Source organism: Lactuca sativa, chromosome 2, assembly GCF_002870075.4.
Source record: "Lactuca sativa cultivar Salinas chromosome 2, Lsat_Salinas_v11, whole genome shotgun sequence".
In the NCBI taxonomy this organism is placed as follows: domain Eukaryota; kingdom Viridiplantae; phylum Streptophyta; class Magnoliopsida; order Asterales; family Asteraceae; genus Lactuca; species Lactuca sativa.
In genome coordinates, this window is record NC_056624.2 from 234,097,295 (window position 1) to 234,111,959 (window position 14,665).

A 14,665-nucleotide genomic window follows, 5' to 3' on the forward strand; every position below is an offset into this window, starting at 1 on the left:
AGAAATAATATCAAAACTAAAATCATAAATCATTAAGATTGGCATGGAAAATAATTCCAAAAAAAAAAACATAAAGAAATAGAAACATGGTTGAGATTGGATCTATACCTAATTTGGGTCAAACAGACGATGCATATTTAACGAATGGAAACAAAATTAGTCAAACATGAATGCCAAAGTGCCAAGTGCCAAACGCCCAAACCCGACATCATTCAATTCAGGTGGGGAGTGGGGACCCTGGAACATGTAGTAAAAAAAGGGCCAAATTGTTGGTTTAAAACAATTACAAATGATTAACTTGCCGTTTCATCATATTCATTAACAACAATAATCTCAATAAGAAACGGTTAAAAGACAAAAGTATCAAAAAAAAAAAAAAAAGAATAAACACAAATGTTTTTACCTATACAAATGAAAAATGTGTTTTGTTAACAGAGTATGTATGAGATTCTAAATGAAGCAAGCGGAATCAGGGGGATTGAGGCGGAGTCCGGAATATTGTGATTTCCTGCTGCTTAAAGTACCTGCGATCTTCTTCATCAACAAGCACCAGATTCAAATAATATTTCACACTGAATTTGTTGTTGATATTGCGGTGTGTTGGTGTGAGTTCATATGGGCTCAGGAACAGCCTGATTGGAATCGACTCACCTAAATAAATTAAACACATTTCAACTCAAATTAGAAATTAGACATTTGATTTGATTCCAAAGTATGAAGAATACTTATTATTATTACCTCTGACAGGAGCTCCATCCATGAGCTCAAACTTTGCTAGGGTTTCTGTCTCCACATGAGTGTTAGCCCCAGAACCAGTGGATTCCCGTCTTCTGATCTCAAGATCCATATTCTTCAGCTTTATTCTAACAAGCAGAAAATATATCTTCCCAATGATCACGTCTTTTAGATCATACTTGCTTTTGTTGTACTCAAACTCGATATGAAGGCAGTCTTCGATTCCAACTTCCATCTGTGTCATTCATTACATTTTTTTTCTCAATGCTTTTCTTGCTAAATCAAGCCAACTAAAAGTAAAACTCACCTTAATGCTATTGTTGATGTCTGGAGCTGGGGTGTAGTTGTGCACCTGATGCAATCCAATACATACATATTACATATTACATAGATAGATAGATAGATACATCACAAGTAACCCTTTCTCTTACCACAAAATCTTGGTATTCCACTATGCTGCCAGCATAACCACGATTGATGGTCACCTTTAACACATACCTGAGAGAATGAGATAACTTATTTTTACTTTACCTTCATCCCGAAACTAAAACATTTTTTTTTTAACTTACCTAAGTCGCACGTTTGCTCCATTGTATGTCTCGTACATCATTTCAACCGTTGAAAATTCAAAAGGATATGTTTTCTTTTCATACACTTCACCAGGAACATCCAGTTCACGAACTGCATAGCACAACATATCAGATTCACAATGTAATAAATCAAGTCACCCTTAGCCCTTAGGTAACAGAAACCTACCAAGGGAGGTAAAATCATAGAAGTTGCCTCGGTCAAAATACATCTCTGCAAAAAACAAAAATAAAATATATTATTATAAATTATAATATGCTAACTTGTTGTTACAGATTTACACAAGCTCACCGATCTGCCCAAGGAGCTCTATTTTGATACCATTGTGTTCAACCTTCTTTCCTTGCGAGGGTTCTAAACAAATCTACAAACAATGGACCCCACACTTTCCATCACATGTGACATGACTAGCCTCTCAATAAAATGATCAAAGCAACAAAACAATAAACCATATATAGTCAATTGTCACATGTGCACCTTTCCAGCAATGTTTTCTTGACTTTGGAAGAGGGGGACCAGTATTGTCTGACCATTTTCCTTCTTTAATGGAACCTACATCACAAATATAGTCTACAAGCTTCGTTATAGAAGCACAAAACCAGTACTATTCTATCTTACATTTTAACCAGTTGTCTTCCTACAGGAGAAGCAGTGATTAACAATTAAAGAGCATGTGCTTTGTAAGCTGATGTTGCTATAAACATCAGAAATTTCATGGCAATAGACAATACTTAGCACATGAGATAAGCCCAATCTTCGTGACATTAACTTGAAATATTGTTCATTCCTACATAACTTCTCACTAAGAATCATCACTGCTTGAGTTGTGTCAGATGCTTTAAATCAAGACTTAGATCCAATAAAAAGACCACTTATAATAATAAATTAACGATATAAGATACCTGCTTGCGAGTTTTGGCATCGGCAAATGAGATTGAAATATTACAAGCCGGCTTGAAAGCTCCTAAAATGTAATTCTGAAACATACCAACGAAGCATCTTATACTCCAACGCAACAGTTATAATACTCCTGTTAGATAAAATATAACCTTCAGGATCAGCTCTTACCATGCTGCTGCCTGCTAACGATCAAATCAATTTCCACTCTCAGAGCCCTAAATTCACTGTTTCCGATTTGAATTATTCAGAGCATTGACGTGCAAGTTAGCACGGTATAGATATGCAAATTGATTAAATTCAAGAGGTCAAAACCCTAATCATGATTACAAATTTTAAGAAAAGGCTTCCAATCTGCTACTAAAAAGAACCAAAATTCGTTACTTAGTGGTTGATCTAAAGATAATAACAAATTGGGCTGAGCAACATGTTGATATATATAAATACAATCAAACAAACAGAGAAGCAAAGAAAGTAGGTACCTGAGACTGAAAGTTAGTCGGGGAAGATTATGGACGGATCTGAGTGCTGAGCAAGTGATCCGAAGAGTTGATTATGGCAAGCAGCAATAGAGCAACAGAGGGGGGCGGAGACGACGACCCCAATGTTTAGGCAATAGAAGAAGACAAGTGCCAGATGTCCGTCGTGACGATTTCCTCTACTGCCTACTGGCGCGTGGCGTGGAAATCGAATCCGGTAGTTTTTAGGCCCATTCTTCTTCTGGTCATCAAATCAAAGCATGAGCCATGGCCCATAACACATGAACTGTGGACGGTACGAGGTCGTGTTTTGAATTAAGCCCTACACTCCGGGGGCAAGCTTACCTTTTCGTTTCATACATGTTTCAATCAAAAAAAATCACTTAGGGTGTGTTTGATAAAGGTCTGACTGGGTTGAGTCAGCGAATTGGGCTGACTCGGTCAGACCATAAGTGTTTGAATTGTTGCTTTCTCGGTAAGATTGGCTGGCCCAATTGCTTTCTCGCTCAGTATCTTAACAATCGTTGACCGGAGACATTAGACGATCCTACCCCTCCCTCTTTATTCTTTCTTCCATCGTTCCCTAACCTAAAAACACAGCCACATACAACTCCACATCGTATCTCCAATTGAACGCCAAACAGAGGTCGCCGGTCGGACCTCTGCCATCCCGCCGATTGCACCTCCGCCAGACTTCTCTTCCATCTGTGACACCATCTCAACGGCATCAGGTAAGAGAGTCTTCTTCTTTTCTGTTAAAAATTTTTAAAATCAGATACCATTTATGCTTTGAAGTTCTTTATGAAATCAAAATATTTTTTTGTTAGAATATTATGAATTCTTTATGAAACCAGAATTGTTTTTCTCTATTGTTATGAAATTTGTATCCTTTTTTGTTGTATTGTTATGAAATATGTATAAGCTATGAGCAAGTGTCGTGTTTTTTTGGTTGTATAATATGTTGGACAAGATCATACGAAATAGCTCTTAGCAAGTCATGTTTTTTATTACAAATAAGCTGATTTGAGAAAAGTTCATATGACATTATTTATGTTCAATAGGACACTGATTGCTCTAGTATGTCTTCTGGTTTTATTAGTACATAATTCCATACAAAGATAAATAGACTTGCACATGATGGATGTTGATATATGATTCATTTTTTGTTTGTACACTTTTATGATTGAATTAAGTATACTTGATCAGGTTATGATTATCATTGTGTTTGTTAATTACAACTCTCTATAATTCATGTCATGTTGTATTATTATGAAATATGTATAAGCTATGATTAGATGTGCTATTGTTATGAAATTTGAATCTTGCCCTCTAATTTCTTCTTCTTCTTTCATTTCGGTGGGATCTTTACAGTGACATATTGAATAAAGATTTTTGGGTGCTGATTCAGATTTTTTTTTTTTTTGAGAAAAGGACAGTTTGGTCTTTTTTTGATTAATTTCAAGATTAGCAAGTATAAGCCAGGTCTGTTGGTTCTCAATTGGTTTTTCTGGATCAAGAAATTCAAAATTAGTAGATTATTGAAGATATGGATGAGAGGATCTGTTTTTTACAAGACATATGGTCAAAATTCTATGCTCATGGAATGGTCTGGAATAAAAATGGAGCAGGGGCAATTTGGTCAAAGTGTTATTCTTATGTTTACTGTTGCTCTGTATCAATTTTGGTCAAAGAATAAATTGTTTGAATTGTTGAAAAACAATGAATTTATTTATAACTTTGTAAAAACAATGATTTTTTTTTATAACTTTAATTTGGAATTTTTAAAGGATTTGTGTGTAATTTACATCACCCTTTAGAGCAAAGGGTAAAATGATCATTTTTTATTAGTCAGACCATTCAGTCAGACGTAGAATCAAACAACATGGTTTCTTACTCAGTCAAGATTTCTTACCCAGAAAGACATTTCTCAGTCAACACTTTCTCAGTCAGCAACTATCAAACGAGACCTAACTATTTATTTTTATCTTTTTTTATTTTGACACTGTATTTTTTTGTTACAATTAAATCATTGTAATTTTAATTTGTTGCAATTCTGACCATTTCACCAGTTTACTTCATGTCATCTGGTTGTGACGACATGATGATGTGTTAAATGGTGCAAATGACACTATGTTTTTATTTTTTTGTGATTTTGACACTAAGTTTTCAATCTTTTCTAATTTTAACATTAAGTTTTCGATTTTCTCCATTTTGCAACATAAATGAATTAAACATATGCAAGGACATAATTGCTCAATTTACCTTATAATATAATAAAATATATGTACAATCATTATAAAAAATATATATATATGAAATAAACATATGCAAAAACATAATTGCTTTCATTTTTTGTATTTGATTTTCTTTCTCTTTTCAAATTCATTACCACTCTCATCAAATGGGTTTTCATCACTTTCTTTCGACGACCCAAGAACCTCAAAAATTACGGTTCATGGGTTATCATCACCAAAGAAACCGGCGGCATCAGCAAAACCTTTTCCTTTCATGAGGTTGGAGAAGAAGTTTTGATGAATGTGATGAAAGTGAATGTGATAGGTATGAGTTTGGTAACAAGATTTGTGATTGAAGAAATAGTTGAGAGGAAATTAGGTGTCATTGTTAATATTGGTTCAGGTGCTGCCATTGTTGTACCTTCACATCCTCTTTATGTGATTTATGTTGTCAACAAGCGTAAGTTGGTTGTTAATTGTCTTTTTCTTTCTTTTAATTTGATCCATGGTTCTTTCTTTATGTTTTAAGATCAAATTAAAGGCATATATGTTTTAATTTTGAGTCAAGAAACTTGCACTAGGAATGTTTTTATGACCAAAAGGTAGGCATGGTTCTAAGTTATGAAAACAAGTTATTTACATATACAAGACAAGGTCGAAGAAACGAGGGAGGAGGGACAAAAAATTCAGTAAAAGTATTACACCAAGGAATAAGTGAAATCCAAATGCTATATATCGTAACAAATTAAGGTTCTATAGTTTAAATCTTATTTACAAATATAAGATAAACATAAACTATATACAAACAAATATTTTCATTAATGGGGTTGGAAATTGAATATGTTTATTTCATTTGTGTTACAAATTGGAGAACATCAAAAACTTAGTGTCAAAATTGGAAAAGATTAAAAACTTAGTGTCAAAATCGCAAAAAATTAAAACATAGTGACTTTTGCACCATTTTTTCACTTCTTACATGTCATAATGTCACGTCAGCAGTGATAATCGGATGACATGAAACAAACCGATCAACTTGTCAGAATTGCAACAATCGAAAAACATAATAACTTAATTAATATAAAAAAAAGTTGTGTCAAAATCGAAAAAAATGAAAAATTCATGACTTTTTTGCTATTTACCAATCAAAATCTTATATATTCATCTACTCTAGTTTGTTTAAAGTTTAGGCAAAACCCTAGAAAATCTACATATTATTCTTCAATGCTAAAAAAAACACTATGTTATTTTTCTATACAATAAAACCATTTTATTTATCGAGCATGTCTAAAATAATGCTTGGTAATGGGCAAACCCTTGAAGTCCGGTTACCTAGCATTTGTGACTTCATAAGAACCCAATATATTATCCTTATATGTATAAAAAACTCATTATGTTATTCTTTTATACAATAAAACCATTTTATGTTTTAATTTTGTATAATAAAACCATTTTATGTTTTAATTTTGTACAATAATTAATTATGCTACAAATTTTTCTCTTGAGAAAAGATGATCGGTAAACTTTTCATTGATCTCGTAAGTAATTACAAGTTATAAATAATACAAACTAACCACAAAGCTACTTGATCTCGAACAAAGTGAATTTCAATCTTTACGTGCTTCATGCACTGACGTTGGACAAGAATCGAGTTGAAATATAAAATATTAAAGTTGTCACAATCCAAAATGGTGGCCTTGGTGTTAGTGCAATGGAGTTAGTTGTAATTTTAACACCCCTCACATGGGCCTATTTGAATTAACCTTTAATAAATTATTTTAAATTAACTTCAAAGTTTTAGTTTGCAGAAAAACGATTTTCCAAAGTTTAATTTAGATATTTTACAAAGTTCAAAGGCGCATAACGGTCCCAATTAAAATTTTCCAAAACATTTAGTGGTTTAATACAACAATTCATGGGAGAGTGATACAACATATACTTAAACAAAGGTTTAAGAAGCAATTACAAACCAAGGTCTTCTAAATATTTGAAGCTTATGAGTCTCCTAAACTTCTGACAATATCTACTAACCTGAAACAATTTATCAACAAATGGGTTAGGCTATGTGGAGCCTAGTAAATACGATTTCAAGGTTAGGCATTATGCACGGTGTATGAATGAACATTGTGGTTCATACAACAATGTACAAACCCATACCATCTCAAATAAAAAAAATCAACATCAAAAGTTAACTTTGGGGTAAAATGTTATACTAGTCAAAGTACATTGTCAACATCTTTGTCTTTAGCTAACAAAGTGACATTAATGACATATAGTTTCGAACAATCAACACATTCCTCTTCCTCGATTTCACTGATATTTCCATAATCATCTTCCATATCAACAAAATTTTGTTGAGTACCTTGTGTCGGATTTTTAGTTTTGTTCAAAATTTTGATTTGCTCATTTTTAGTCAAGGTCTCATTCACAATGTTAACAAGTTCATCAACATTTAAACAATTATTTATGTTAACAACACCATACGCAGATGAATCATTAGGAATGGTGGCATAGTTAGCTACTTTACTCTCAGAGTCGAAAGTAGTCTCATCAACTATCTCTCGTTTGAAAGCAATGAAGGGAAGCAACTTCCTATGTTGTTCAACATAAATGTCAGCAATGGTAAAGATCAATTAGCTTGCCATATAATCTTTTTTCTGTGTTACAGTAAATATTACGTTGTTTAACTAATATTTTATTGTCCATTTCAAGAGTGTCCCTATCACGCATAATATTCGTAATATAAAACTCTAAACTCTCTATCTTAGATTTCTTCTCTTCCAGTCTATTACGAACTTCATATAGGGACGCCTTAGATTTCTCTCTTCATTACTCATCGAAATAAGCATGTCATTCAAGTATGATCAAGTTTCATTAAATTCGCATAAAACAGTATGATAAGAATTCAAAGGAATATTAAGTAAGACGAAAAGATCATGTATCTTAGCAGTCATTGGAGATTTTGGAGTCGTTGAAACGAAACATCTCCCAATTGACTCCTCTTCATCACTTGTCTGAATATTCTCATTCATCTCCAATTCTTCATCTTCATCATTGTCTACTCCATTTTTCTCAACCAATCTCTTATTGCAAGATTCACCTTCCTTATACTTTGCAAACAACATGCCATGAGTAGGATGACACATCTCTTCGTCATTAGATTCAGATGACTAAATTTGATACATACCATCACTCTCATCTCCTCCTTTCGTCATTAGATTCAGATGACCAAATTTGATACATACCATCACTCTCATTTGAGTACAAAGTTCTTCTAATCTCTTTGCATAATATGCCTCATATTTCACTTTCTTTTTCTTTTCTTCCATCTTTCTCAACATGCAATCATTGGTCAAATGATTGTTACCATTACAATAATTGCAGTTGTAGCCAAAATCTCCTTTCAATTTAACTTATGATTTCTTTTATATATTCTTCTTTCTTCTCAACTTTCGTCTTCATATTCTGACTTACACTAACATTTGACACTTGTTTCTTCTCAAAATTGTTCTTAAAACTTCCACCGGTTGGTTTCTTGAAAAAATACTTCACCTTATTGTCAGTTTGTGTAATAAGCAAGTGCTTCGTCATCAGAATTTAGCATAAGTCCTTCTTCATCATCATTCGCATCACCCTCAGACTCATCTTCTTTCACATTTGCTTTTGACACTAACGCCATTGGAGCACCATAGTTCAACTTGTTCTCTTCAGCAATCTCCATTACCTCTCATTCATGCGTTTTAAGAATATTTTACAAATTCGATAGAGAAAGAGTATCAAAATTCTCCTGTGTCTTGATCATTAAGAATATGTTTCACCATTCCTTTCTGAATCCATACACGAAAGTAAGATTGAATTCTAGAGAAGTAAAATTAAACCCATATTGATTGCATCTGAAGATCAGATCATCCATCCTGTCGTCATATGCTTCAATGTTTTTGTTTTCTTTCTGCTTGAAATCAGCAAGTTCAGAAAAACATTTCATCATTGAAGTCTTCTTTGTCCTTTCATTTGAAACATCCTAAAAATATGACCTAAAAAATTAATTTTAAAACTTATAAAACGGTAATCCAAATTATTGTCATACAACCAAGAAAGACCAAAGTGTATCACTACATCATAAAATGTCAGAGTAATTCTCAAAATGTAGAATAAAGTGGTGTGTGCTCTACAATCATCCCATACTCTTTCCTTTTGAACCAGAAGTACCTGAAACATAAACTAAAAATACCCCATACCATACATAATAAACACATATTGGGCCCCCGCCCTTCATCGGCCCCCACCCGACATCGAGTCCCACCCGACTTTGGGACCCGTACAGCATCGAGCCCTGCTCGGTTTACAAATATGTTAATCACCAGGCCCTGCCTGATGTAACGCTCGTGTTTCTAGGCTAAACATTATTACGATGATGTAATAGTTAGGGTCAACAATTCTAACCTATTTTGAAGTAATGAAGATGAATTATTTGAGTATTACGTGATTTATGTGCAATATATGTGCTTATAACGATGTAATAAATAATAATAAAAATATACGTCAAAAGTAAAATAACATATAGACCCAACATTTATGAAGAAAGTTGAAGTAGCCGTAACAAGGATTTCTGGGATATAAGGAACGCTGAAATCCAACTTATAACGAAGAAGTTATGACCCGTTGAAGTTTTCCGACAAAACCAGCACGACACTGTGTGTCGTAAAAAGTGAGTTTGTGATAAAATACTTTGTAGACTTAAGGATCTAAACGAAAGTCATAGTATATGTTAAACCGAGAACGTACATAAAAAGAACGTCCAAATCTGACTTCATATGAGGAAGTTATGATTTTTCTAAGATTTAGCATAGCAGTGCACAACCTGGAAATCGAATTTTAGATTGATCATTTTTTATCCGACACAATTTAAATGAGAATTGAAGATATCGTTAATAAGAACTCAACGATATAAAGACAGACGAAAACGGACGTCGGATGACAAAGTTATGAATTTTTAGCGGACTTTATCTGTCTAAGCCTGTTAAAATATAACTTTAAAAATAAAGTCAAAATTAGTCGGCGGAGTCTAAATGAAAGTTGTAGATCCCATCGATACCCATGCGCGGATATAAATAACATCGAAAACGGAACTCGTATGTGAAAGTTACAGAATTTAGAAATTAATGGGATTAGGATGCGAAAAGGGACACATGGCCGAATCCTGACCTTCGCTTTCTCTCCACGTCTTCACATAGGATATCGAAACCTAACCCTCGTATGCACAACGTACTCCAAGGTTACGCCCAAAGTGTTGGATTAGTGTCTAAGTCCATAACTATTATGGTATGTACTTGACCCGATGGTGCATGGTCCTTTTGGGTTGCCTTCACCAAAGCAACTTGATAGGATGAATTATGGAGAGAAAGGATTAAATATGATTTATTAATATATTATGGGAATAATATTTTAAAGGAGAAATCATATTAATATTAGTCAAGAATTAATTAGTAATTAGTTTTGTGACTAAAAGAGATTAATTAAACTTAAGGGACTGGAATTGTAATTATAGGATAATTGCAATTTGGGCCATGGATTGCCTTATATTAAGGAGTGGACGAATTCTATGGGGAAACCCATATGGAAATCATCCAAGGCCTTAAGGAAAGGGATCCATGGGTTGCTTAGGGCTTAAGCATCCAAATTAGGGTTTCCTTGTTAGATAACCCTAATAGCCTCACTATATAAAAACCCCTTATGCCTTAAAAACGTGTACAAGACTTCTTCTAGGGTTAGAACACGTTTTGGGCAGCCTCCATCCTCTCTCCTCTTCATCCTCTTGCTTATGGTGTTTGTGAACCATTAGAGGAGCGCATTTGTGACTCTAAGCTTTCTAAAGTCAATACAAGGAGATTTGGGATTGTTATTGCTACATAACAATCAAGGTAACATCTTAAACCTATTCTCATGTTAATATGATTACTTGAATGCTAGAATTAGGGTTTATAGTCTTGGATAACTTGCATGTACAATAGAGAAACCTAGATCCAAGCATTAGGGTTTGTATGAGCACATAGGATGTTCTTAGGTCCAAAACCCATCAGTGGTATCAGAGCCTAGACTGGTTTCTATTGTATTGATGCATTGTATGATTGAAAATTTCGATTTTTGTGGTTCTGGAGGCTGGACTCGACGAGTCCATAGATGAACTCGCCGAGTCCATGCTGACTCGACGAGTCCATGCCTGACTCGACGAGTCGGCTCGTCAGAAGGAGGGAAAACTGGGATTTCTTGCTGTTTATCTTTGAGATACTCGCCTTTATCATATTAGATCAACATAAATCCGATTTTATGAAATATATGACTATATTCTTGATCTAATTGAAGATATTTATCAATTAATAAAATATTTGTTTCCCTATGTGATAATTGATTAATTATTTTAATTAAATTGGTAAATTGTTTTGCAAGAAATCATTAAATAAATCAAATATGGATAATTATGTGATTAAATGTTAATTTAGATTATTTGTTATTTGATCCTTGTGTTATGAAATGTTTCATATTTTCCCCTTTAGGTTCTATAGTTTAAATTTGACCTCAAAAGTTTTGTTGTTTTGAAATTTAAATAGTTGAAACCCTAATGTTTTGAAAAAGGTTTCAAAACTTGCCCTCAAGTTTTGGAATTTAAATTTTGATTAAATGGTTTAATTTTGATGTATATTTAAATTCTAAACCCTAATGTGTTGAAATGTTTCAAAATTTGCCCTCAAGTTTTGGAATTTAAAAGTTGATTAAAAGTTTAAATAGGAATGTTAAATTCTAAAACTCTAGTATAGTTTTGAAAAAGTTCAAATCACACCCTTATGGTTTTATTAATTAGTTAATGTGTATAATTAAAAGATGTTTAATAAATCCATAAAGTTTTTGGTTTAAAATTTAATTGAATTAAAAGTATAATTGTTAAATTTGACCATCTAATATTTTAAAAGTGTAAAATACACCCTATACTATATATATAACATTAAAAGTCTAACATTATATATATGTATGAGTAAAGTCAGTCTTACCGTTAGTAGGCCTCATTCACGAAGCTGGTCTATAAGGGGTGTTTAAGGAAATTGCCTATAAAATGACGATTGAATGGGTATCCACTCTTACCCACCGCACTCTTGACTAGTGGAGGGTCGTTAGCCGAACGGGTAGGATAGGACGAAACCTTCCATTATAAGTATAATGAATTATTAAAGTAACTAAATGTTTTCATAAGATTCCCAAACTTAGTTACTTAGGCAAAAGTGAATTGATGCAATTCCATGAAATTACACTTTGTGCCCTTGCGAAGACGTTAGTGGAGCGTGTTTGGTTTACCGGCACACTAAATGGTTCTAAGCAAAGGTAGCAAAGGGTGACTCAATGTTTGTCATAGTTCGGTGGAGCGTGTGTGGTTTACCGGCACATCGAATAGGTGACTGTAACATGTGAGGGCACCATGTAAGTTTGCATGGTTATTCACACCCACTTTGTGATCCTCGGCATCCCAGTCACAAACTAGAGGGGCATATCGAGATTTAAACATGTCGTTGAAGTGTTCAATGAATCTCAAAGGATCTAGGAGTTTTCATATATTTAAAACTTAAATTTCTTTTTCGTTTTTCATGGTGGAAATTAGTGAATCGTCATTCACTTACCTTCAAATGTTCTGCAATTAGGGTTACGGCATCCCTCTCCCGAGTTGTGGAATATTGTGTTGGGTCCTAGCCTTAGTATCTCATTTAGGTGATTTACTAAGGACTCAATCAATAAACTAACTTGAATTCTTTTCTCCCATTTTGTAGATGTCAAAGTTCGACAACTATGGTCTTCCCAAATCCCGTGGAACAAGCATTCCACATGAAGATGATATTCCACGATTCGATCGAGGAACAAGAGATCATACTTCACTTCCTCCTCCTCCTCCAATTATTCTCCCTAACCCACAACTTCGAAGGCTTGAAAAGTTCAAGATCACTCAAGCCCTTTGGCAAGTAAACATAAAGAAGGAAAGTCGGTGTGTGCACGCGTCCTAGGGATGAAGTCACACATTCATAGGTTAAGAATAATGGGATCCGTTGTCTGTGAGGAGATGGCTGTTGATTGGGTTCTTCAGTCACTTCCTAACTCATATAGTGAGTTCGTAAGAGAGTACTATATGATGAACCGCGACGTGACCCTTATAGATCTCACCTATATGCTTATTGATGCTGAATCAACAATGGTTTGGCGCAATAGAGAAGCAAAGTTGATTGGTGAATCTGCCTTCCAGAACTCTATGGATATAGGAAATGGCAACGAAAGACATGCTATGATCGAAAAGTTTGATCATAAGAGAAAGGCAATGTCTGAAGTAGTTCCATGTCATGTTCCAAAAGTGTCAATTTGCTTTTATTGTCAAGAGAAAAGGGCATTGGAGATGAAGCTGCCCCATTTACCTAAGAGATCTAAGAGATGGGAGAGTCGAAACGTATGGCTCTAATATAGGTAAAATACATTAACTAACTCTTTTAAGCTTCTACTCTAGATTCTTAATACAAAATGTGATAAAATCACAATTGATGTTTTGAAGAATCGAAGAAAAGAAAGGAAGCTTAAGGGAAGAAGTGAGCAGAATCTAACCGTGAAGGAATGGATTTTGATCGCATTTCTAGAAGATTAGATTCTTGAGCTACTACTTAGAGTTAGAATTAGATTGCTAAGAAAGATATATTAGCATAGTTTTTCAATAAATTGCATTGTAAGAACAAATTTTTCCGCAATAAAATAAATTTTGATTTTAAATTTTATTTACTTATCCTTGCAATAGCGTGTATGAAAAATTGATGTTAAAATGTTTCTATTATTAGCAATAATGGATTTGGTTCTTATTATGTTATTTATGGAAAGTCGAGAGTTTACCAAATAGGGAGAGTTTCTTATCGCCCAAGTTTCAATTGGACAGAAACTTGAAATCATGCAACTTGGTTGCACGATGAATGAGAAATTTCGTATTTGGAAATTAGACTAATTCATTGACAAAGTGTCAAGTGAAGGACTAGGAGATCGAGCACACAAGGTTGCGTGTTGAACAAGTCCACCATAAGAGTAACAAAGATATTTGTCATGATTTACTAAAGGTTTAGTAAATATAATTATACTTACAAGATTAAGTGTAATTCGGAATTGATTAAAAAGGTTTAAATCAATAGCAAAACGAATAAGAAGAATCAAGTAGGTAGAAAGATAAGAGTTTCTCCATTCTAAGAAGAAGGGAGAGTAGCTTTTATGCTTTATGATAGGTCTTAATGATTAAGAACCATATCTCAGTTGATCCTCTAAATGAGTCTTAGTACAATTGTATGTTTAAGAAGAGGAATCGATGATTGAAGAAATGGTTAAATCAAGAAGTCAATCATACTTCGTTCAAATAACAAGTCTTAAAGTTAAGATTGTGACATTGAGTGAAAAGTATTAAAAAGGTTTGTAACATTCATCAAATGTGGAAAGTTGTGATGTCTTGGATAAGACAAAGACCAACTAGGACCAATTTATGAAGAGTTTTGATAAAAGCTACACTAACTCTTGAATATTTGTTTGTCAAGAAATGTTTTGACAAGAGAATCTTATATGTCAAGGAGTTAGTGGGAGTCTTAATGGTCTTGAAAGGTTTCAAGAACAAATCAAATAGACCTTATTAATCATCAATAGCACACGAGTTGAGGTTTACAACCTATCGTGTTGACA

At 33.7% G+C, this 14,665-nt stretch overlaps 1 protein-coding gene across 6 annotated transcripts; it reads right to left on the reverse strand.

Annotated features, from left to right (window-relative positions):
• Nucleotides 1–250: 250 nt before the first annotated feature.
• On the reverse strand, nucleotides 251–2,941 carry LOC111888870 (vacuolar protein sorting-associated protein 26B). Of its 6 annotated transcripts, none has more exons than XM_023885003.3 (11): nucleotides 2,703–2,938; nucleotides 2,392–2,447; nucleotides 2,226–2,300; nucleotides 1,801–1,875; nucleotides 1,615–1,687; nucleotides 1,492–1,536; nucleotides 1,305–1,416; nucleotides 1,167–1,233; nucleotides 1,043–1,087; nucleotides 739–970; nucleotides 251–651 (listed from the first exon to the last, which is right to left on the reverse strand). In XM_023885003.3, exons 2-11 carry the CDS (start codon nucleotides 2,392–2,394, stop codon nucleotides 470–472), a joined length of 909 nt encoding a protein of 302 aa, XP_023740771.1. In that variant the 5' UTR covers nucleotides 2,395–2,447; nucleotides 2,703–2,938; the 3' UTR covers nucleotides 251–469. The 6 variants fall into 6 exon arrangements, with proteins under 6 accessions (XP_023740771.1, XP_042755590.1, XP_042755589.1 ...); XM_042899656.2 differs by having other exon boundaries at nucleotides 2,392–2,536; XM_042899655.2 differs by having other exon boundaries at nucleotides 2,392–2,574.
• Between the last annotated feature and the right edge of the window lie 11,724 nt (nucleotides 2,942–14,665).